The sequence below is a fragment of the Pogona vitticeps genome, chromosome 6 (genome assembly GCF_051106095.1).
Source record: "Pogona vitticeps strain Pit_001003342236 chromosome 6, PviZW2.1, whole genome shotgun sequence".
Taxonomy (NCBI): Eukaryota; Metazoa; Chordata; class Lepidosauria; order Squamata; family Agamidae; genus Pogona; species Pogona vitticeps.
The window spans coordinates 54,537,193-54,562,893 of NC_135788.1; the positions used below are offsets into that span (position 1 = coordinate 54,537,193).

The window sequence follows — 25,701 nt, forward strand, 5'->3', positions numbered from 1 at the left end:
TTTAATCAAGCAAGATCTCATCTGGTCCTGGAGCCGTCCTTGATTTTAGGGAGGCAATAAATTCTAAGATCTCCTGTTCAGAGACTGGGGGCCAAGGAGTGACATCAGGAGAAATTTGCCTGGCGAACTGAGTTGCCAGTGAATTAGAATCTGTAAGTAGATTTGAATAATAATTGGTCCACTTGACAGGAGAAATAGGGGATTGTATGGCACTGGTTGAGGAAGGGGTTGTAAAAGATATCAATGTCCAGAATTCCTTTGTATTCCTGGTGCAGGAAGCATGAATCAATCTAGCCCATTGTCTTAGGGCACAAGTGTGTCTTTTCCCATCTGGGAGAGATTGGCAGTTCCTTTTTGCCTCAAAATACAATGCGGCTAGATCAGAGGAGCCCTGAGCATGTAAGCGGCAGAACATTAGATGAAGATTTTTTTGGCAGCCCAGCATTATAGAAAATATTATGGTTATCCACTAAATGTTTAGGGTTTTGAAGACTGCTCAAGGGCTTTATCATTGCTTGGTATGATTGGACAGCAACAAATGGAAAACTAGTTTGAGAGATTGCCAGTAAGAGATAGCTGACTTCAGCAGAGTTGGTCCATTGGTCATATAGGTCCCTAGTTTTATTTGACCAGACTATTTTATGATGATGTAAGTGTAAGCGGGTTCGGCATTAGCCTTAGGCTGTTCTTCTTCTGGCAATACAAATGATGACTCAGAATTGTTAATAAAAGAACTTTTATTAATACAATTGTTTGTTTCTTCTTTATTAAACTCCACAGAACTTTGTAATGTTAACTGGGGTGGGGAACTTTCCCAAAACCACAACAGAGATTTCTCATTGTTCAGGTCTTTTAATAATATGTTTTTGCCACTTTCTCCTCTTCGGTCAGTTGTCTCAGAAACCTGTTGCGGACCACACACAGGGTCCCGCAACAAAGATGGTGGGCCCAATCTCCCTCTCTCGCTACCTCTTTCTCCAAAGCTGGATCCATTTGGTGTACCGATCGCTCGGGACCCTGACCCTTGGGGTACACCAATACTGTCCATTCTTCTGGACTCAGGCCAGCTATTATAGCTCTCACTTTACCTCTTTTTGAGCTTTCTGCTCCCTCTTCAACTGTACTAGCCGCGGATCTTTTCAAGGGAACAGCAGAGACTTGCACTCCTTTATTAGATTTCTCGGTTCTAGATTCTCTGATCATGGTTATTTTCTCTGTTTCCTTCGACACTGTTCCCTCTTCAGTTGTTAGGAAAACATCTACTTTCTCACTTTTGCATCCCCACTCTTTCTTCTGTCCTGCCTCAGCCGTTTCTAACTGCTCTAATTGTTCCTCACTCTCGTGAGTTCCTTTGTCTCGAGCCCCTACTACCTCCATCGTGCGACATTCTTCCTCCTCTCTAGCTCGTGCCTTTGTCTATTGCTTTCTCCCTTGATCTGTTTCTATATCCCATGTTTGTTCTATGGCCTGTTCTGTTCTAGGCATTTGAGGGGATGGCTCACTCTCTTGTATTTCCTTTGTCTCTTCATCACAATAAGGCAGGGGGAATAATAGTATTAGTTAAGAGGGGAAGCTCCCAAAATAAGGATAGAAGAACAGGTTGATGGTGACTTTCAGAATGAGAGTCAATCGTAAAGTTCACAAGTTTGGGAAGCAAATCAGGGGAGATTAAAATGTAATCTACCATGCTCATACCCCTGGATGATAGGTCAGTTCACAGGAATAAGTGGTAATTCTAGATCCATTGAAAATTCTCAAATTATAACTACAACAGAGGTTAACCATATGATGCGCCGCCTGATTGATTGTTGGGTCGTTAGATGTCCTAGAATCCATAAAGGGAGGTGGTATTAAAGCATCAGAGCCCCATATCATATGAGCAGACAGAGCATCATTGCTGGAGCCCAATCTGGCATTTAAATCACCTGCTAAAACAAGTGAGGAAGATGGGTGATCAGCGATTAGAGAGTCAATGTAATTCTTCAGGTCCAACCATGTGGTGGATAATGAAGAACCGGTTAGGGTGGGAGGGATATAGAGATTAACCAAGATCAATTGTCCCATAGGGCACTTAGCCATAAAGGCCTGAGCTAGTGGTGGCTTGGCCTGAAGCTGCAGAAATGTGACACAAAGTGCAGGCTTAACCAGACAACATAAGACTGCCTTAAACCAGCTTTTTGTATTAGTTCTGAAGGCAGGTAAGGTGTAAGAATTAAAGCCTGAAAGAGCAATTTATTTAGTTGACCAGGTCCCTTGGAGAATTATTATATCAAAGGTGTTTACTGTAGATAGTTAACAAAATCTAATCCATGTTGTTTCCTCCACCAACCAGCAATATTCCAATGTTTACAAGGAAAGAGAGGGGGAAAGAGTATTTGTGGGGTGAGGGATAGTCAATCATCAGAATCAGGCATACTGGAATCAAACAGTGGCTCCATGCAAGTGGAACCATTAGGAGGAGGTTTTGACAGTAGTGGGGTCAAAGGCTTTGCAAGAACTTTGAGTGTTTATGGAGTAGGCATCAGAATGTCGGGAGGTTGGACGTTATAGCCCTCATCAGTGCAAGCTGGTTTCAGTTTTTTTCCAAATTTGCCTTTGAGTTAGTAGGCTCGAAATACAAGGGACGGTTAAATTGTTTGCCAGTATCAGTCAATAGAAGGACATTATTAAGATTAGGACACTGGAAGGCTCAGGAAGTTGGATAATATTTTTAGTTTCCAAATTAGGGAAGGTTGATTTTGCCAAATCTGATGATGCATTGAGTTGAATCTCAGGAGGGATTACAAACTTTATGGAGGGTTCAGTTGCGGGAAAAGGATTTTGAGATGGTAAAATCACCAGGCACTCAGGTCTTATAAGTTCCTTCTCATGAGTACAATTGGAACACAATTTACTTATCATTGGGCAATTGTCTATGTGAGGAGCAAGAGACAATGGTGGAGCAGGGACAGTAGGCAGCTCCATATCAACCTCAGCCTGAACAGCCTGCATCATTCGCTGGTTTTTGTCATTCAAGTTATTTTTTGCACTAGGGTTTAAGATCTTGGAAATGTTTCATTTCTGTAGAAGAGGATGCCCATCTGAGCCCTTGATATATTTCAAGCTGTCAAATCTCATTTTTTGCTTTGCCCACCAAGCAGGTATTTAAAATTTTTTCAAGAACATAAAATAATTCCCTTTGAGCAAATGACTTGTTATGTTGCTCTGTCATGATGGGGGCTGCACCAAATTAAGAAGGGGAATTTCTTGTTTTTTTAGAAGGGTATTTAATGTATCTCAGAGCTGGCTGTTTTGCTTCAACTCTATTTCAGGGGGAAGGTGAAATTCTTCCAGAAAGAAGAGGATCAAGATAACTACAGTTTTTTCCCCTTAGAAAGCTAGTTTCTGACACTTTTTTCTTTCTTTTTTGGTCTTTGGGGAACTTTAGCTATCATTATAAAACAAACAAACAAATGGCCACCTTTGTCATTTGCTGGGGCTGCTATTGATCTGCAAAGCAGCTGACTTGTATATAGAAATGCATACATTTTTTTACAGTGTGGGCAGAACATGAGAGATATGGCTGCCAGGTTGCCAATGCCTCAGTCCCTAATACTTCACAGTCAAAGCCTGAGACCAGGGTTTACTATGTTTAGCAAACACACAAACTAAGAGACTTGTGAAAATGTAAAGTCCCAGTGTGGTATTCCTTGTGTGATCTATTTTTCTTATTAGAGCTGCTAGGAAGGCTACTGAAAAGTTAAAGGCTTATCTGTTTCAAACGAATATGTCTTTTATGTGAAAAGTTAATGGGAAGTATAGCTGGTTGGATAGCTCAGTGGTTTAGGTATCTGGCTGTGGAGCCAGAGGTTGGGAGTTCTGTTCCCCACTGTGCTTCCTGGAAGAGAAGGCTGTCTGTGTGGCCTTGGACAAGCTGCACAGTCTCAGGGCATGCCGAGAAGAAGAGAATGGTAAATCACTTCTGAGTATTCTCTACCTGGAAAAGCTTGAAAAGTCACTATAAGCCAGATTTAAATAATCGTTTGACAGCACATGATTATTATTACTATTAATTCACAACTGAGAGTCAGAAAATGTATTATTGTGTTAAATAGAAAATGTTGTTCTGTGCCATCAAGTCTGAATTGATTTATAGTTACCCTAATATGGCTTTCAAGATAAGCAAGGTATTTAAGGAGTGGTTTTACAAGCTACCCCCCTCACCCCAGTGAGTTTCCATGGCAAAACTTGGAAATTGAACACATGTCTCCTGACTCCTAGTCCAAATAGAAAATAGCAGTCATTATTTATAGCAATCTTATTGAATGTAGCAGTGTGATGTTTACCCACATGGCCCTTGCCTGTTTCACCCAACACAGAACTCACCCATATCCCAACACGTCCTTTACCTCGCTGCCACCAGTTGACCTCTGTCAAGACCCTTTAATTAGAAAGATTGAGGTCCAAGCTGAATATAAAATTGAATACAGATTTATTGATTACAGTTCACTTCAAAAAGGTTCTTCACAGACTTTAATGCATTCATTTGATTATTAATAACTTGTTTTACTCTCTTTCAGCTCTCTATAAGTTCCACCCTCTTAACTCCTAACTTTGCTACCCTCTCTAACTACCACAGACTAACATCTACTCCAGATTCTCATCTCTGACTCTCTCTCCTCTATCTGCTCCCTATCTGACTCCTCCTTCTCCAGCCATGTAGCTGCTGATTCTTGCTCTCTAGCCTTCTCATATGTTCATGCAAATTAGCTCATGGATATGACTGACATGAGTGACGTGGATGATCGCCACATTCCTCCCCTCTAAGAAAAAGTTTGTTTCATGAGGGAAAACCTTACAGTTTACCCTTATGAACAATGGAACATACAGGGAAAATTACATACAAAACACTTAGCATCATACTAATAATATGCTTTACCAGTTATGTCCTAAATCATATAACATATTTCACCTTATAACCTATTATATTACCATATACTTATACATGCCTTATACTACAATTTTCTCTCTATTACTATGTTTACTAAAACTTATCATTTTAAACATTTAAAACAACCAATACCATTATAAACATTTGCATTACCTTTGCATTAATAAAGACCTACCAACCTCTTCCATTACTTACAATACAAATTACATTACCTCCACATCAATAAGGTTACTCACCACCATTTTTACCATCACCATACACCTCTCTGTTCATCATCATCCAAACAAACATTGCATTTTAATTGTATTTCATAACTAGTACACAAACAGAATCTCTAATACACCATTACAAACTCTTTTCCCATCTATTAGCCCTTTGGCCTACATGGCAAGGCATCAGCGTCCACACTTTGAGTCCCTTTTACGCTGTGGATCACAAAGTCAAAGTCTTGCAGGTTCTGCGTCCATCTTGCAAGCTTACTGTTAGTGGATTTCATCGTTCGTAGCCACACCAGAGGGAAAGGGTCAGTGCAAAGGATGAATTTCCTTCCCCAAATGTAGGGCTTCAGTCTTTGCAGCATCCAAACAATCGGTGGGCATGCCCTCTCAGTGGCAGACAAATGTATCTCATTGGGTTGGAGTCTTATGCTGATCAGAGTCACTGGATGTAGATTCCCGCTCTCATCCGCTTGGCACAGCACGGATCCTAGTCCAATGTTCAACACATCTATGCAAAGGTTGAATTCCTGGTCGGAGCCCGGTGCAACAGGGACAGGTCTTGAAGTCTGTGCTCTCTTCTGACTATTGACAGTCATTGGGCACTCTGACATCCACTGAATGTTCTCGGCTCGCCTTCTCTGGATGAAGCCTCGTTTCTTTCTGGCTCGTGGCTTCACTTTCTTAGCTGGGGAATGAGTAGGCAGTTTCTTCTCCTCCTCCAGAACATCTATGGCTACATCCTTCTTCGAGATATTATTGCTCTTGCTTTTACTCTCACCCACAAACTTGCCCACAGGTACTTTAGTCGCAAAGCTCTTAAGATTCACAAGAAAATTCCTTTTAGGTGAAATCTCAAATACTTGGCTTATGTCAGAGGCATTGAGATTCTCATCATCTGGTTCTATCCTTTTAACTTCTGGTTTCTCAGGTAGAGGTTTGCCTTGCAAGATTATCAGTGCCTTTGCAGCTGCATGAGGACCTTCCCAGTACTAGTCCCTTCAGCTTTCCAAGCCTGCTGTGACACATCTACAGGTCCTGACAATGCTAACTGAAATTCACTCCCCTTTATGAGTATCAGTGTCACCACTACATCCTTGGGACAGAATGTTCTTTCCCAGGCCTTTTCATCACACCAGCTCCTCTGCTTTTTATGAGCACACCTCAAGCTTTGCTCTGGTATTACTAAGGACTTTTGCAGACCTACACATTGGGAAGGGGTTGAGATCACTGGTGATGGGCATAACTTAGCTTTAGTTTTGTCATTGATGGTACCACTCACTTGGCACTTGACATGTGTCACAGGTCTGACAATACTGCCTAATTTGCTGACCCATCCCTAGCCAGTAAAAGTTCCTTGGAACCCTTTGTTTGGTACACAACATCCCCATGTGAGCTCCAAAAGCATCACTATGTGCCTTGCTTAAGATCTTCTCTCTATATTTTCCAGGTACGATAAGTTGTTTGAGGATTTCATCTCCACCCCTCTCAAGTGCTAACAAAACTCCCCTATATAACAAATTGTTTCCTATTATAAATCTCTCTGGGCATTCAGTCGTTAATGAAGAGGGAGTTCCCTTAGCTTTCTCAAAGCACTGTGTAAGGGTGGTATCCTCCTCCTGTTCCTTTTCAAAGGATGAATTATTAGGGTTTTTCATAAATATGACTTTTGCCATTTCATCCACCTCAGAATTTTCTTTTGAACTGGGGCTTTCCAGGTTAATTTCAGAGGTTAGAGATTCCACTTTTCCCTCAGGGTTTGTTAACTGCTCTCCCTGGGAATGTGTTACTGCAAAAGCACTCTGCACATGCTTGGAGAGATCTATCCTGATCAAACAAGGAGCAGGGATTTGGTCTAACACTGCTAACTTCCATATACCAGACCAGCCCTAGTATCTCACCACTACTTTGACCATTGGCAGCACCACCACGTCTGAGCTAATGCCTTTGAAGGCATATTTTCTTCAGGAGTGATGTCTGAGTCACAAATAGTAACTTGGGAACATGTATCTTTCAGAGCCAGATACTTTAGGTTGTCAATGAAAATAAGCTATCCAGAGTTATTCAATAAATCCTGATTACACTTGATTAGGAAACATTGTAACACTCTTGCTTCTGGAATGTCTGGGCTCTCTGCCAAGTCCATTTCCTTAGCAACAGTGCTGTGGCAGGAAGAGGCCTCAACTTCAAATGCTGATTGTTGTGCCTTATCATGTTGCACACAAAATATCCTTTTAGGCTGACTGGAATTTCCACCTTTATGCTGATTAAAATCCCACAAGCAGTTAAGAGATTAATAGCAGTGTTCTGTGTAATTTCACTATCTCTTGTTTTTTGTTAAATCACTGCTTCTCCCCATCCTTATCTGTAGGTCTGTCCAATCCAGGTGATAATAGTGGATGGGCAATTCCCATGGCCTTTTCTTTGTTGTTCTGAAGGGGTGGAAGTAGAGTCCAATGTCAGGTCTACCCCTATGCCTTCAACACTGGTAAACCTGTGAATTAATCTGGCCTCCCCTTGAATCCCTAGAAGATGCCAAAGGGACTGCCAGCAGTGGTGATGCAGACCCCAGTGCCACTGATGGAGGTTGATGACTCAAGTGTGGAGGAGGACATTGACCTAGAAAGCTCTGGGGCTGCAGAACCTTCTGGATTCCTCAAGGCAGGGGAAGCTTAGGTACAGGCTGGACCCAAAGAAGCCCTGAAACTCGCAGGTTCTGGAGAAGGGAAGGGAGACCATGAATGTATAAAGGCAGGGAGTGAGCAGTCCAGTCTAGTACCACTAGTGGTGGTAGCACTGGACAAGAAACATAAGCTGGGGGTGACTGGGGGTGGAGAGTGGAGGAAGCAGAAATGGGAGAGGATGAAGAGGAAAATTGATGCTGATGCTGAAGTGTCCTGAATCCCTTGAGGAATCCCTCTAAGCCCCCTGCTTTGGTAGGTCCCATGACAACATTGTGCAGAAGAAGTGCAACCAATCTCATCCACTTCCATGCAGTTGCACTGGTGGAGAAAACACTGGCTATGTGGGTGCCTCTGCTGTTTGCAAGGAGAGGTGCCATCCATCCAGAGATTTATCCCCATGTTGTGGTGGCATGAAGAGATGTGAATAGAACTGAAACTTTGGGAACATCATGAATCCAACTGCCCTCAATTTTTTGGACAACAATCCAGCTGTTAGATAAAAGAGTTATGTCACTAGTGTGTTAAATAAAGTTTTGTTGGTTCATAACTTTGGATCCTCCCTTTATGTCCAGACCAGTGGGACCTTCTGATGCCTTCTAGTGGATGACTTGGGTGCAAGCACAGTTTTCTTTAAAACAGCGCTTCAAATAGATGAGTTTCCTTTGTAAAGCACCTGGCTACCCTTTGGAAGAAATGTACAGTATAGTCCTTTCCCTATATTCAAACACTGGCTGTCTTCTATTAGAAATATAAGTCCAACTTGAAAAACCCATGTAGTATTGGAAGCAGCTGGAGGAATTTCCTGAACGTGTTCAAGATTGTGTAGCTTATCTCTTAGCTTTTGCATGGATATGCAGTTAATAAGGCTGTTGCATCTGAAATTGATTTGGTTTCTAAATGTTTCCCTACACCCTTGCTGCAGGCAGTTGTCAGAAGAGAGCTCTTCTGAAGTACAAAGATAATGTACTCAAAGTGGGTGAGAGAGAAGTTGTCATGTAAATGCATTATTGACTTAAGAGCCATCTTCAGATAGCAGTATTGTAGCTTGGAGGCTTTGAAGGAGATTAATGATTTGTCATAGTACTAATTAGGCCGGTGTCAGGGTCAAAAGTTTACTCAAGAAGCTTGTGAATATGGTTCCATAAATCTTGTCCTCCACAAAATGGGAACCATTCTTTTCTTTTTCTTTCTTTCTTAAAGTTACAGAAGTAAAATATATTTGATAGTTGCTGAAGGCCAGGGCCAGGGAACATGAGGCCGTCCAGATATTATTGTACTGCAGATCTGGTTATCTCTCACTGCCAGCCACAACAGATGTTTGCTACATTTGCTATAGGTAGGTGTCAGAGGAAAACTAGAAACTAGGATACAGAAGTTGTCAAGGAATCACTGCTGAGAAACATGCCAGATCCAGAAAGAGTTTACTGCCTAAGCAAGCTTGCACAACACCCCAGAATTTGTGAGAGCCTAATGGTCAGCCTGAGTGAGCAAGGTCAGTCTGAGTATGAGGTGGATTCCGTGCCAGGAAGCTGTTTTAAATTGCAGCTCTGAAAGATCTCTGCTAGGAGTAAGTGACACAGAGCAATTCACCCTGGCCAGCTTTGAACTGAGCGCTGAAATCAGCTGTGTCAGAGGAAGTAACCATGGCTGGCTGAGGAAATGTTACTGCCTGAGTTGAAGGACAAGATGGCACTCCCTCCTTTTGTTACCAGGCAATTGGATCTTATCTTATTGCACCCCACTGATGATGGGACAGCAGCGTTCTTTCATTCTAAGGCAGCAAGGGGGACAGAAGAACAGGGTGTGGGCCCTACCCTGTTTCATCTTTCAGTGATGAAGATGAGCTGGAGGCTTCCCCAACTTGACAGTGGAAGCAATTGTTTCTGCCTAACGGCAGGACTAAGCCTTACAACTAACCACTCATTAGCGCCCCCCCCCCAATTTTATTTCATGGGAAGTGGCTGAGTAGGATTAAACGTATATTTTCTGAAAAATTGACAGTAAAAGAAGGATTAAAAATGTGGCAATTAAGCATTGCACACACACTCACACACATCCATTTTATGCAGCTGTTCTCCACTGTACTTTTCAGTCATGTATGATCTTAGGCAAAATGTGAAAGCTTGCATCTGAACTGACATTTGCATTGCATTTAAAAACCCTTTTCTTTTAAAATTTGGCAGCAGAGCTGCCTGTGAGGTGGCTGTTCAGTGTTCCCTGGAGCAGACAAGTCAGGACTAATGTTCTATTTGTTGAGTGGAAGGCCTGGCCTGGCCCTTGAGGCACAGCGGGACAGAGGCTGCTGTCACTCTGCATAGCTAGAAATCAAGTTTTGTACAGACCTGATCAGGGAAGTCATGATGTGAGAACATAAGGAATAGCTATAGGAAATGGGCTCAACTCACAATCCAGCTGGTTATTAGTTTTATTTATATGCCGCATTTCTCCCAACAAGGGACTCAAAGCAGTTAATCTTGTTTATTTGGGTTTAGGGGCCTCAGAAATGCCAGTCTTATGGAGAGTAGTATATTAAATAATGACAAGGCCACTCTGGCTGTGCTCCCTATTTCAGGGATGGCGTATCTCCCCCAGTTCTGTTAAGGCCATATTCCTGGGTTAAATTTGGCAGGGATTGTATGCTTGTGGGGGGTACCCCCAGTGTCCAAGGCAAACAGTGACAGCTTTTTTGCTTTGTTTTCCCTATTCCTCCATCTTTCTTTATGGCACTCCTTCTCTCTCACTCTTTCTCCTTCTGCCCCCACCTCTGTATGTTCCTCCTTGCTCAGTGGGCTGGCAGAGAAGAGAGATTTTGCTCTTGTCAGTGGAATGATCGGTTGAAATTAGAGTGAAGACCAGAAGTGACTTCACTGGTGCTAGTTGTTCCTGCCCTACTTTCTGGTCTTGGATGGTGCCCAGAAATGGATTGGTAGCCAGTGAAGCTTCTATAACTGTATGTGTGTTATGTGATCCCTGTGACCAGCCCCAGATAACAATGTGGGCTGCTGCATTTTGGACTTACAGAAGCTTCTGGACACTTTCCAAAGGCAGCCTCACATAGACTGTGTTACAGTAATCCAGCCAGGATGTAGCTAAGAGATATGTCACCGTGGCCAGATCAGAGCCTTCCAGGAGCGGGTGCAGCTGGTGTGCTAGTTTTAATTATGCAAAGACACTCCTGGCCACTGTCCAAATCTGGGCATTCAGGATCAGAAGCTGAAATCCTGTTGCTTACTTTAGTAAATCACACTAGAGTAGGTCCATTGAATTACTGGGGATTTGGTGAGTCTATTGATCAAGTTCTATTGATTCAAATGGGCTTTTCTAGTTGGGACTTACTAACTGAAGTAAGTCACAGCTAGAGTTGGCCCATTTAAATCACTGAAACTTACAGAGGAGTTGACTCATCAAATTCCCACTGATTCAGTGAGCCTACTCTAGTGTGACTTACTATGTTAAGCAGCAGGATGTTAGTTTTTGTGTTTTTGGAAAATCGAAACATGGTACTTTAAGTGTTGGTTCCCCACTTTTTGGAATTCCTTTCCCAGGGAGATTCACCTAGTGTCATCACTGTTGTCTCTTCTGCAATCAGTGAAAGCTTTTTATTTGTCCATCCTTTTAGGTCAATTGACATATTTTTATGCTGAATTTTTATTACTTTTCTATTTTATTAATTTTATCCAGGGAAGGGAGGGAGGGAAAAAAGCAGAAAAGCATCTAGAGGCTGAAATCTTGTTGCTTAGTGTAGTAGGCTGCACTAGAGTAGGCTCATTGAATCAATGGGATTTGGTGAGTCAATTCTCAGGCACATTCCATCGTCAAGTGGGCCTATTCTAGTTGTGACTTACTTTAGTGCAGTAAATAGCAACTAGAGTTGATCCATTGATTCAGATGGACGAGTTGACTCACCAAATTGCCACTCATTCAAAAGGCTTACTCTAGTGCAACTTACTATACAGAACAAGAGGATTTCAGCCAGTCAATATGTTAAATAAACCAAATATTTGCATTAAAGAAAAGTATGGTACCCAACATTAGCTGGGAGCAGAGTTCAATAAAAAGTGGCTTCCATTTCCATTTCAGCTCTGAACAGATCGATGGAGCTGAAGTATCATTTATCTCCTTTCTCGCTGTCCCCTTCTCAGAGTGGGGGGAGGATTTGTTCACAGTCATTGTTCAAAGCTAACAAGGTGCCCCCAATGCAAGCTTTATCAACGCCACTGCCAGCTTGCCTCTTGATCTGCTTTAGAAACAGCAGTACTAGAATACATGTTCTTTTATTTAAATGTTGCTCATCAATGCAGCTGACGTGTCCTCATCCATTGCACGCTTCTTCTTCCTTTAGCCAGCAACCTATAAAATGTCCAGCTATGGTTATTTTAGAGCATTGGTCACCTGTTGAGCACTCCCTGAAGGAACAGGTAAGTGTGAGTTTGTCTTGCTTTGTTCTTGGTTCCTCTGAAGGGAAGAAAACAACAGGTACTATAAGTGCATAGGCATTATAAATGGAATGAATGGAACAGAATGGAGGACAACAGTTGAAAAGGAATCAAGTAGCAAAATTTGACCCCTTTAAAAATCCCTTTAAATTTGGTCAGGATTCGTTTCTCTTTCCAACAAATTCTTAGCTGTTTAACAGCAAAAAAGATTGGTTTCCTTTTAATTTGCTGCTCTTCTTCTTCATCATCATTATTTATTTATTTGATTTATATACCACCCATCTTGCTAGATAAATATCTAAAATCCTATGCAATCCCACAGAGTTGGCTGGAAGTTGCTTAGTAGGCTTGCAGCCTTATTTTATTTTGTTATTATTTTTTCCTGCCTTTTCTTTTCAGCTCTCAACTGACTGTTCAAAGCACCCGATCAACCCAGTGGCACTTACTTGTGTGTATGTGTTTGTAGCATTTGAGTTTCACCAGTGAACTTTCAATGAGTATGGGTGAAATCTTAGTCTAATAATAGGAATTTATCAGAAAGTGTTTTGTGTCTCCTTTTTCCATACACTGTTTGTGGTATTAGCACATGCCTCCATTTCATAGCTGGGATCCAGTATGGAAAGCAAATCTGCTTTAGTTCTCCCAGCTGGTCTTTAAATTTTTTTAAGAAAAGATGCTCACAGGTAACATGAAAAAAGAGTTTAGTTTTTTTTTAAATAATGAGCTAGACATTGTAGTTTAATCTGTTGAATATCTGTCTTGTTTTCCTCCAGATTATGTTTTCCACTAGGCAGCAAATAATATGTATAAAGTGTGGCATAGTCATTATGGTGACTAGTTATGAGCAAGGATTTTCCTGTTCGTGGCATTCAACAACTAAAGCTGGAATCCTACATACATTTCCTAGAGAGTAATGCAGCTTTCCTTTCCTTTAGTGTATTTTTGTATAATAATAAAGCAAAAAAGAGGGCCTGAAACTATGCCAGTGGTACAGCAGATGTAATTCCTTCCTTCCCACTGCTGTAGGATTATATGGATTCTATATGTACCAGGTGTCAACTCATTATATATAATGAACTTACCTACTGCTTGTCATATCTAAAAGTAACTTTATAACCTGGCTCATTGCTAGGTAACTATTTTATGTGAAACTAATTACTTCCAAGCTTTGGCCACTTGACAGTTTTGGTTTTGGTACACTAGATGTCACAACTGTCTCTCTGAAAATGGTTTATACACGGAAGAAAAGGGAGGAAAATGATTTACCAAAAATCACAAAGGCTACTAGAAATTCCATCTCTGTTGCTGATGAATGTAGGACAAGAGCTATAGCAGAAGTCTACACAGTGCACAGCTCTTGGAAGAGGAGTTCTGGCACCTCCTTATAAGGTGGGGACAGGGCACAGTTGTTAAAAGCTCTTCAGAGTAGACCAAGCGAGACCCTTCTTCTGGACATTTGCCTGCTGGCTGAGCTGGAAGTGTTTTTTGACTGAGTTGTTTTCTGCAGTGACAAAATGAGAATAAGTTAGATTGGGAAAGGACAGCATAATATGTGGGAAAACATAATGTCTCTAAACACTTTCATTTTAAGAAACAGGACCAAGAAGCAACTGATTGTGTCCTTTTTCCTGCAGAGAGGCATAGTTAAACATATGAAACAAAATGTTTTTACCAGATGCTACAAGCCATTTAAAACAAAAACAAAGTCTCCATTCATGTTACTGAAAGAAAGTAGAGTGAGGGTATATATGTGTGTTTTATATATGTATATGTGTATGTGTCTATTTATCAATCAATCTGTTGGTGCTTCTAAGGATGTACATTGGCATCAGAAGGGACAGATTTTTACTCTTGTCTGGAGGACTCAAGTTGGATCAGTTGTGCATCTGTATATCAGTTGCTAAGGACTGCGAGAGAGAGCACACACTTCTACTTATGTCCTGCTGGCAGGTTCCCATAGGCAACTGGTTGTCCACAGTATGAACTGAATGGTGGACAACATCAACCATAGTTCTTCTTAATGTTTTTAATATCCCTTTTCTTTGTTTCTGCCTAATCCTTCTAGAGTTGATTCATCATGTGGGCTTCTGCACTGATAGTTCATCCATGTCAGCTTTCCCCTCTATCCAACACCTCAAAGATGATCACAGTCTACATCATGGTGTTATTAATATCTGTCACCTTCACTTCAGGACAACAAAGACCCTACAACCATCAGGTTGACAACAGAAGTGAGTCACAACTTGGATTTTCAAGCTAGTTTTCCGGCTTGCTCATTTGCTAAATTAGAGCCTAATGCTTCTTCCTGATACAAACGTCAAATCATGCAATGTATCTGTGAAGATACATTGATCTGTGAAGATTTTCAGTCATCCAGGCGAGGTTATCTGGAAGCTGAGTCATGGCAACTGGACTTCTTTCTTGTTAGGTTGAAACATTTCACTATTCAACCAAGTAGTTTCTTCGGTCTGAGGAGATTTGGTAGGAGATCTTTGATACATATCTTTGAAACCATGTTGGTTTCACCTCCCTCTGGTCTGAATAGGCTTGTTAGATGGGCAAAGGATGGGAGGGTGAGTGGAAATACCATTTCTGCAGTCCTTCTCCGCACATTGTCATGAGTTGTTAATGGTCATTAACAGTGGTCTTTCTGTTATGTGTGGTCCTAATCTTCCTGGGGATGGATGACAGGGCAGCATGATAAATAGGAGACAGATTGTATCTAAGGCGTCCACCCCATTGAGTGAGGGATTTTCTATATGTACATGTATGGCCTCCCTGACCCCTCTCTCAAACCATCATCAAATGAGTGTCCTTTGTCGAGAAAGTTGCCATTACTCAACTTCTAGTCAAACCATACAATAATATGGTCAAAGACATTTAGCCAACCTAGATTAAAAGGTAGTCTTACAACTTGCTTATGATAGCTAGGTGGACTTGGAATTTTTTGAAAAACAGGTGGGGATCTATGACAAAATGTTGTGCCAGCACCAAGAATGTTTTTATTCAAAGCTTCATCCAGTCTAAAACTGGAGTCTTATGCTGTTTGGGGGCTACATGAATAGGGGAGTTTTGAAAGGAAATTTGCCTAATTTTTCTAGCCCATCCTCCTGAAATCTTCTCCTACTGGACTGTACAGCATATAAACATAAGGGGATCATGTTTGGGGGTTGAATGTGATCTTGAATCTGACCTATTTCTTATGTATTGTTGCATGGGGGGAGGTTCCTGGAGGCTAGGAAAGAAATCAATGACACATCCTTGTACAGCACTGCAAGGATAGTAGAATATTAAAACCAATTGGCATGGTTCTGCCATTTGCACCTCCAGAATATTTAATATAAGCCGTCAGGGAGTCTCTGCTCTTTCCTTCATCCCACAAGTGGCAAGCTGAACATTCTGTAGTTTCCACTCCACCTACTTACAAATGGAAATCTTCCAGAATTCTGAGATTTCAGCAGCTAGAGAACATCTATTTAACTCTAAGCTAGACAAGTAAATTAGATTTAGGAAGCTGATTCTACATTCACCATCTTCTGCATTCTTTTTTCCTCACTCTATGAACACTAAGGAGTAGCAGTAGATGCACAGTGCTAAACATGCTGCATTAGAAGCTTTAAAAGGCAGTATTGAGTGTGTCCTTCCTCTTTGTTATCTACAAATCCAAGTGCCTTCATTTGGGGAGAAACCTATCATTGGAATGAATATCTGCTACATCACAAATTTCCCCAGCCATTTAGAATTTTTGAACTTTCATTATGGTGATGATGCTACTACAATTCCTGCTACTACCATTCCTTGGTAGCTTTGCAATTCACTATCCCAAGTTTGTGTAATGTAAAACTTTAGAAGTGTGGTATACTAGCAGAGAACCTTTACAGTGCTGCAGAGGATTTGGTGTAAACCTCTCATAGACTGTTGCATTAGCCAGCCTATGTTTTTATTTTGCATTCACAGGTTAAATTGTTTTCAGTGAACAATTCAGCCAGTGGTGATTATGATTGCAAAATCCAGGATGAATGCTGAAAACGTAATTATATACATCAATCCTTAAGGAAAAAGAAAGAAAGAAGACAGAAAGAGGATCTTATACCTATTGTTGGTGGCATACAAGTATTCCAGATGAATATTTTTATAATGAAAGTGAATATTTAATGATAAGTTATTTCAGGAGAGTAAGAACTGTCAGTTGTGGATTGTATTATGAAGCTAACAGCAAGGACCCAAGCCATAAAGAAAGGTTACTTACCTGTAACTCTGGTTCTTCGAGTGGTCCTCTGTGAATTCACACTAATGGGTTAAATCTGCACTTGTGCAGAGGCCTTGGAATATTCTAGAGCTTAAAGTAACACTTTTAGCTCCGCCCCCAGGACCTCATGGTCCGCCCGCCCTAACAGTTACCTCAGTTCCCCAAATTCCGCTGCTGCTCTAAGGTGAGACAGCCGTGACGGAAAGAGGGGAGGACGGGCAGGACGTGTGAATTCACAGAGGACCACTCGAAGAACCAGAGTTACAGGTAAGTAACCTTTCTTTCTTCTTCGTGGCCTCTGTGAATGCACACTAATGGGTGATTAGCAAGCTTGCCTCTGATAGGAGGAGGGACGTCACGGCGAAACAGCAGACAGGACCGCGCGTCCAAAAATGACATCCTCCTTGACCTGCAGATTCAGGCGATAGTGAAAGATGAAGGCTGACAAAGTGGGCCAAATGTCAGCTGTGCAGGTGTTTGAGGAAAAGCTGTAGAAGTAGCCAAAGTTCCGGTAAAATGAGCATTCACCGGGCGCAGGTGATTAGACTTGCGGGGGGGAAAAACAGCCCTGCAAACATAGAACGATAATGCTCTGCGAACATCTAGCAGGTGAAGAAACCTCTCTACATCTGTAGGCAGTTAGGAAAGAAAGTGGGCAGACTGATAGGCGGCCGAACATGAAACTCAGTAGAAACTTTAGGTATGAAGGAGACATCTGGGAACAGTATAACTTTGTCCAGGTGACAAAGTAGGAAGGGAGGATCCACCTGAAGTGCTACTGGAAGTAACTGCAACTAAGAAATAACCTTGAAAGTCAACAAATGTCCAGCAATTGTGGTCAGTGGCTCAAACGATGAATGCGAGAGGCACTCAGGACAGTGTGAAGAGTCCACTGTGGTATAGACTGGCCCCGTGGAGGGTAAAGGTTTGCCGTACCATGGGAAAACCTCTTCATTTAGGGTAGCGAGTAGTAATTTTGGTAAATGCCAGCCAATTGCAGAAATAGAATTGATTGGTAGAGGGCTTCCTGGAGTGTGATAATATGGAGTTTATTGAGGAGGAATTCTCCATGCCATGAGGTGAAGAGCTTGTAGACCTGGACGGTACGTTTTCCCTTGATTCTGGGTCAGAAGATGAGGAATAGACGGGGGTCTCAGGGAGCCTGACGACATTGTCAGCAGTGTTGTGAACCACAGCTGTATGGGTCAGTATGGAGCTATGAGGATCACGGTGGCATTGTCATGTCATATCTTCACTATTATGCACAGTAGGAGAGGTATTGGAGGGAACATGTACATGAAGCAGCCCTTCCAGGGCACCATGAGGGCGTCTCCTTGAGAGTTTACCCCTAGTCCAGGCCGTGAAAGATAGATGGCACACTAGCTGTTCACCTCAATTGCAAGGGCATCTATGGCAGGGAGGAACCAAAAAAAAATTCTTTTGCAGATTCTGATGAATGTGCAATGGTCCAGAGATCACTCGTGTATTTGGTATGTTTGCCTGCTCAGATGGTCTGCCCATGTGAAGTCCTGGGCGGAGATGTGCACAGCAGACAGAAAGATGTGGAATTCTAGACACTACTCCCAAAACTGAACAGTCAGGTACAGTAGAGGAAGAGAATGGGTGCCTCCCTGTTTGTTGATGTAGTACATTGCTGTCGCATTATCCGTAGTAACTTGGACAGCCATGCCTAGGTTGAGAGTTAGGAGTGCCTGAAATGCTTTGAAGATGGCCAGCAATTCCAGATTTTTTTTAAAAAGAGAAAGTTTTACTTCACTGACCAGGTGTCGTAGATATGAAGACTGGTACAGTGGGGTCCCATCCGACCAGACTGGAGTCTGTCGTGATTCTCGAGGTAGGTAGGAGTGGAGCAAACAGTCTTTCCAGGGCCAAGTCTTCTGGGTTGATTACCAGCAGGGTTGGTGTGCAAGCTCATAAGTAATCTGGAGGCATATGTAGGGCGTATTTTTCATGGGGTTAAACAGGGCAGATGCCAGGCCTGTAGGGACTGCCTCTTGAGCCTCGCGGGCTTTATGACAGATGTGGTGGAAATCATGAGTCCCCGAAGATTTTGGGCCTGATGGGCTGTGATCCAAGACAACGGAGGGGAGCGACATATCAGGGAACAAATTTAAACCATGCCATTCTGGGAAAGGAAAAGCTCTTGCCGGCCAAGATTCCAATACGGCCCCTATGTGAATACTCGAGGCGCTGTCGAGAGTTGAATGGCAAGGCGCTGAACTCTAAAATGGGCCTTCCTAGAGAGAACGGAGGTATTCGCAATGATCACTTCTGATGGAGATGTGGGAGCAGGCGTCACTCAAGTCTATCAAAGTAAACCAATCTCCTTGTCGAATTAGTGGAAGGATATGTTCCAAGGTCACCATGCAAAAACGGCGCTGGCTGATGAAGAAAAATCAGGTCCTTTAGGTCTAAAATGGGGCGTAGTGATCTGCCCCCACCTGGAGTGGCGGGAGATATGTCTGATTTTCCAAAAAGGATCTTTACCTTGTCTCATAGAGTGGTAGAAGAGTGAGTGTAAATCACCCGCTGAGCCGGTGTATCCCAAAACTCTATGGTGTACCCATAGGTGACGATGGAAAGAGCCCAGGCATCCAAGGTGATGTGGGTCCATGCAGAAAGAAGGGAGCAAGCATACTGAACATGTGACGCAGAATCGAGCGATGGTAAGCGGGAGGGAGTCACAGTGTCTGTTGGATTTTTTGTCAACTTCCTATAGGAATGGTGGGGATGGTCGCGTTGATTGGATTGTGGTACTGAGCCAACTGTTGAGGGAGATATCTTCGTTGAGAAGTATAAGGTCTGTATACACTATAAGAGTACTGATGCATCAATGGGAATTTTTGAGATCTATAAGGCTGAACGTTGTACGATCATGTTGTTTTCCTCATTCTTTGAAGGCCATCTAGGGATCGAATAACCTAGAGCCATCAAAGAGCAAGTCCCCTATTCCAAATCTGACATAATCAGAAATGTTGGCTGACCTTAGCCAATCGTGTCTTTGCAAGGTTACCCCAGTCATGAGTTGTTTGGAGGTGGCCTCGATAATGTGATGCGCTATCACACTCTCTTGCTGAGTGAGGGACATGGCGTCTTAATGGAGAGCAAGCCCTTTCAGATTAAATGCTGCTGGGGCTGCCTGAAGAGAGGGTAGTGCACAGTTAGAGAGGTCGATATGGTAGGCGCCCATAGCTGCCATGTAGATGAGCTTTCTCACCTCCTCGCTGCTCGGTGTGGTAGTAGATCTCGAGCGTGATCTGGCTTGTGTGGCGTCCACATTCACATAAGGAGGAGGATGCCTAGTTAAAAATCTGTATTGGTACCATAGGTCTTGTACAGATTTTCTACAAGCCTGGACATTTTAGGGACAGAGAAGGGCTTTTCCCAGGTCTACTGAAGCAAGCAGAATAAAGATGGGATAAGGGACAAGCACAGGGAAGGCACTGATTCCTCATCAATATCTGCATAAACCTTATCAGACTCTGTTTGAAGTTGATGTACTGTTAAATCAAGAGCCTTATCGATTCTCTGTATCATGTTAGAACATGAATGAAATTCGGAAATGAGGGATGGCGGAAAGCCATCACAAATATCAGAGTCTGGCAGGGTCAGGTTAGGAGTGGTCTGGTGCCATGGAGTCAGAAGACTCAGAGTCAGAGTCATGGGAAGTAGAAGAAAGTGGAGCATCAGAAGTGAAAAAGGACTTCTGGTTTCTTTTTCAGTATCCTTCCTCATATCATCAGTATTCAGTATCTTCCTTAAGAATACTTCCTCAGTACCAGGCGTTTCTTATGGGCATATATTGTTTTAGTCTTCCGCTTGGTACCGTAGCATGGTACCAGCATGTTTTAACCTCCTGGTACCAGCAAGTTTTAGCCTTCCGCTTGGTACCAAGGCATGGTACCAGCATGTTTTAACCTCCTGGTACCAGCAAGTTTTAGCCTTCCGCTTGGTACTAAGGCATGGTACCAGCATGTTTTAACCTCCTGGTACCAGCCTGTTTTAACCTTTCGCTTGGTACCAAGGCATGGTACCAGCATGTTTTAATCCCCTGGTACCAGCATGTTTTAGCTTCCGCTTGGTACCAAGGCATGGTACCAGCATGTTTTGACCTCCTGGTACCAGCATGTTTTAGCCTTCTGCTTGGTACCAAGGCATGGTACCAGCATGTTTTAACCTCCTGTACCAGGGAGGCTTCATGGTACCATCTCTTCTTATGTCTTTTGGTATCAGGAGATGATCTCTTTCTTCGGTACCAGAGCCCGCGGGAGTATCGGGACCTGGGAGGTCCATCGATGTTCGGGCATCTCCGGTAACGGAGGTTCCCTTGGTACCGATCGGTGCCTCTTCCTCCCGATATCAGGGAAGGACAGTACCGACGATGTCGAACTCTCATTGGAGGATTCCGATGAGGACGAGGAGGACTCGGAGGATGAAGTTTCCGCAGCAAGGCTGTATAGCAGACGCGGATAATACAGCTTTTGCATTTGCTGCCTCCAACGTCTCAAATAGCTCTTAGAGAGCTTGAGCGGTTGCAAGTCCTCTTTAGGCGCATGCTCTTTAGCTTGATTGGGGCGAAGATGTCGAGCCCCGTGGGGTGAGACCTTCGGTCCCGAGTGGCTCGGAGACCGGGAATCTCTAAAAGATGGCGTGAAATGCTTCGTTTTCACCTTCTTGTTTTTCGCAAGTCCTCTTTAGGCGCATGCTTCTTCGCTTTATTGGGGCGAAGATGTCGAGCCCCGTGGGGTGAGACCTTTGGTCCCGAGTGGCTCGGAGATCGGGAATCTCTAAAGATGGCGCCAAATGCTTCGCTTTCACCTTCTTGTTTTTCGGAGAGGATGTTGCAGGGATAATTCCGGAGTAGGAGGAAGCGGGACCGACGACGACGGTGAAGATGGAAGGCGAAGAGCCCTAGGAAAGAAACTCAACAGGAGACTGAGGAGTGAGGACAGGCAAGGACGGGGAAGCCTGTGGTGGCAGGCTAGGAATAGCCAAAGAATGAGGGGTCGGTGGTTATAAAACTAAGGGTTTGGCCTTAGTTTTAGAGGCTTTACTCTTTTCCCTAGGTTATATATGAGGTAAAGGGTCGGGTTCTGCGGACGCAGAGGCCGCTTCAATGCATACACAAAGATTTTTGTGCGACTCTCCAAGGCAATGCAGCTTTTAAAAGTAACCATGGGAGATGAGGAAGCCTTGGAGGCCTGGGAACAGTCCAAGGGGGGGGAGGGGGGGAGGGAGGGGGAAAGAGGGAAAACCCTCGCAAAGGGCCAAAACGCACACCTCCCCTCCTAAATAATAAAGTCTTTGTACTTTCCTTAATGAAGAATCGAACAGGAGCCAAATATTTTCCAATAATTTCCAATAATTTCACGGAGCTCTAGCCAGGAGACCTAACTGCAGCAGCGGAAAAAATGGAACTGAGGTAACTGTTAGGGCGGGCGGACCATGAGGTCCTGGGGGCGGAGCCAAAAGTGTTACTTTAAGCTCTAGAATATTCCGAGGCCTCTGCACAAGTGCAGATTTAACCCATTAGTGTGCATTCACAGAGGCCACGAAGAAGAACCAGCTCTCTTATTTTCCAACCATTACTGCCTTAATCAGCATTATTTCCACTCTAAGCAAACATCATTGGAATACAGGCAAAGCTCTTTGGAATTTATTGCTTCATTTGCCTCTGAGAGTCCAAAATGCAGAGCTCAACCTAAGCCAATGACCCACCAAGGCGGCCATTTTTCTTTTTTAGTACTCCACTTCTGCGCATTTTTGAACAGTATTTGGACACAGAGATATTAAACAGGCATAGATGTCTTTATCAGGGAAGGCCTAGAATTATGGCTGTAGGAATTGCTTGGGTTGTTTATGCAGTTATTTATTTATTTATTTAATTTAGTTATGCCAGACAGACTTTGAGACTTTCATTATCTGGGGTTTTTATGAAAGTGTTCACTGATGCAGAGACTAGTCGGTTTATGCCAGGTCACTTACCTTTACCTGAATACAGAAGTGTCTTTGTCATGCACATCATCTCTCAAGGGAAGCCAAATACAGCAGTAGACAGTATAATCCTGCCCCTTTTTACTCAAAAGTGTTTCCCATAAGAATACCCAGTGTGGTATCATGGACAAAGTGATGGACTAGGACTCAGGAGGCCTGGGTTTCAATCTGCCTCAGCTGTGGCAGCTTACTGGGGGTGTGGAATTAGTAAAACCACTCCTTAAATATCTCACTTATCTTGAAAACTCTACTAGGGTCTCTGTAAATTGGTTCTGACTTGATGGCACATAACAACAACCATGTCCCATGTTTGTCAGTTGGTTTTGCTTTGGGAAAAGCAAAACCAACTGCAATATATAGCAGCAATAACTGAGTTGAAATGGTGTTGTGTTCTGGGCCATTGGGCACCCTTACCTTCACGGGGCTTCTATTACAACCTGTATGGCCAATATCTTTGCTTTCGGACATGGTTGTCTCTTTTATGATTTGAAACTCTTATACTTCCAGCAAGAAAGAGAAAGGCATGTGCTTTTCTTGGGGTTCATTTAAATTATTTGTGTCCTTAAAATAGGTCCATGCTGAGTGTTGCTGATTTGATAGAGAAAATTAATGCCTGCATTTTCTCTTCTGCTTTGCATCCCAGGTCCTGAGATAGATCCATTCTGGTATGTGGGGCGTGGAGTTCGACCTATTGGCCGGTTTGGGAGAAGGCAGCTGAAATTTGGCCAGAACATCCAAAGGTCTGGAAGGAACATCCTAGATCTGGTATTGACTACTATACAGGAACAAGAAGCAGTGAAAGCAGAAGATACTGCCTGGTGATTTTGTATCTCTCTGTTGTACATGTTAGAAAAACATGTTCTTAGCTCTGTCTTAAGTGCCATCATCTTTCTTTGTATACTCCCATGATGCTATGTATATATTTCTGCTTTTGCCAAGCTTGGGGGTAGGCAGAAGGCAGGCTTGTGAACTCTAGTTCGATTTTTACTACAGTCCTGAGATCAACCAACTGGAGTCAGGTACAGAATAGTAGTTTGGGAAACAAACATGTCCCTATGAATGAAGTGGCAGGGTATTTCTGAGCAGATGGTCAGCCTAGGAATGTGTGATTGGTATCAGAAATAAGTGCATGGCCTCTTTCATACATCAGTCTCCTCTTCATTTTCATACACTGCTCTTTTTCAACAGCCTAATATAGTGGCAATGTGAATGTTTTGGGTGTTGCTCATTCTAGGTAGCTAGGTCTAGATAGGGTTTGACCATGCCTATATTAAGGACATTCCAGTGACCTGAAGACTGTCCACTGCCCAAGCTAAAACAGAGCACCTCTCTTCCTAATTGGCATGTGTGTGATCTCACCATGCCAACACAGTGACATGGCAATACATTGTAAGGTACAGGAACATAGGTATTACAGGTATCTAAGAGCCAGCATATTGTGTGATACAGGGTTGCTGAGGGAAAAAATCACTTCATTATCCCTGCTTCATCAACTCTCACCAACAGAAATAGTCCCACCTATCACATCTGCAGAAAAGATATGGAAGATATGTTAGGGGGAGAAGAGGATAGGAAGAAGTGGGGTAAGGAGTGTGGGCATGGTTTCTTTGAGAAAATATTAAACCATGGCCATTGTGTGCATTGCATCATTATGATTCAAGAATATTACCTAGCTGTTTGACTGGTTATGCAGAACAATCAAGGATGGGGAGCAGAAAGTCAATGCAAGTGGAAGTCCAATAGGGTACAATCCAGATGACACACCATGGTAAGGTGAAGATCTGCAACAAGATGAACAAGCTGAAGAGTGCTGTGTGAATTCTGTCACTGCTCCTTGTCAATGTCTTGTAACTCAACCAAAGATCTATTAGCAGATCCCTGATCTTCTGCCCACCATTGGTCTTTTTTGGGGAGGGGGAAAACTGCTCTTTTATGTGCAAATCACATATACTTAAATCTAGATAGTACCATTCAGTCTAAAAGGCCTTCTAAATCTTACATATTATCTTTTCCTCTTTTTTTCAGCTTGGCATTTTTGCTTTTTAAAAATGCAAGCACCAAACAAAAGATTCTGATGGATTATATATGTCTGAGCACAAGAACTATAGATCTGTAAAACAGGTGATTCACCTGGTTGTTATGAAAAGGGTGGATGTCTTCCTTAGAGCTTGGAAATGTTAGGTGCTTTTGGATTACAACTCCCAGCATCCCCCATGGAGGTGCAGTTGGAAAAAAAACACCTGTCAGGTGGATACATGGTTGGTTAAAAATCATATTCAGAGAGTGCCTTCTTAAAGTGGGAAGAGGTAACAAGTTGGGTACAAGAAGGCTCAGTTCTGGGCCCGGTGTTCTTCAATATTTTTTATTAATGACTTAAATGAGGGAGTGCAGGGAATGCTTGTCAAATTTGCAGATGATACAAAATCGGGCGGAATAGCTAATACCCTAGAAGACAGAAATGAAATTCAAAAAGATCTTGATAGGCTTGAGCACTGGGCTGAAAACACCAAAAATAAATTTAAGAGGGATAAATGCAAAGTTCTACACCTGGGGAAACAAATCAAACAACACAGTTACAGGATGGGGAATACTTGGTTCAGTAATATTATGAGTGAAAAGGATCTTGGAATTGTTGTAGATCACAAGCTAAATATGTACTAACAGTGCAATATGGCTGCAAAACAGGCAAATACTATTTTAGGTTGCATTAAAAGAAGTATAGTTTACAAATCTTTTGAGGCTTAGCCTCAAGAAAAGAAGACTGAGGGAAGACATAAAAGCACTCTTCAAATACTTGAAAGCAAGGGTCCCTCTAAGCTGGGCAGGCATGCAGGTGCACGCATCTCCGCCTCCCTCTGCACAGCTCTCTTCCTCCTCTGCACATCAATCACGTTCAACTTATTTGGCTCCATGTCAGCACAGGGGTGAAATCGTGAATGCAAGAGGCAGAGCCCTGCCCAGTGGGGCTGAAAATTAGAGGGTATATTGCTTGAAAAGCATACAGAGGAGCAGCAGGATCTATTCTCAATCATCCTAGAGTTCAGGATGCAAAATAGGCTCAAGTTACAGGAAGCCAGATTTTGTTGGAGTATCAGGAAAAACTTCTTAACTGTTAGAGCAGGGGTCATCAACCCCCGGTCCGTGACCCGGTGCCGGTCCGTGGGTTAGCTGG

General features: G+C 42.8%; 1 protein-coding gene across 1 annotated transcript; it reads left to right on the plus strand.

The window, feature by feature from the left end:
• Positions 1-14,334: 14,334 nt before the first annotated feature.
• LOC144583517 (uncharacterized) lies at positions 14,335-23,583 on the plus strand. The gene is made up of 2 exons (XM_078377396.1): positions 14,335-14,496; positions 23,173-23,583. The coding sequence occupies exons 1-2, from the start codon at positions 14,343-14,345 to the stop codon at positions 23,349-23,351; spliced, it is 333 nt and encodes a 110-aa protein (XP_078233522.1). The 5' UTR covers positions 14,335-14,342; the 3' UTR covers positions 23,352-23,583.
• The last annotated feature ends 2,118 nt before the right edge of the window (positions 23,584-25,701 follow it).

Excerpts from the sequence above, each read along its gene's own strand:
- LOC144583517 (XM_078377396.1), top strand. The coding sequence starts at position 14,343 with ATGTGGGCTTCTGCACTGATAGTTCATCCATGTCAGCTTTCCCCTCTA. Across the intron at positions 14,497-23,172 it reads CCATCAGGTTGACAACAGAA|GTCCTGAGATAGATCCATTC; the intron begins GTGAGTCACAAC and ends TTTGCATCCCAG.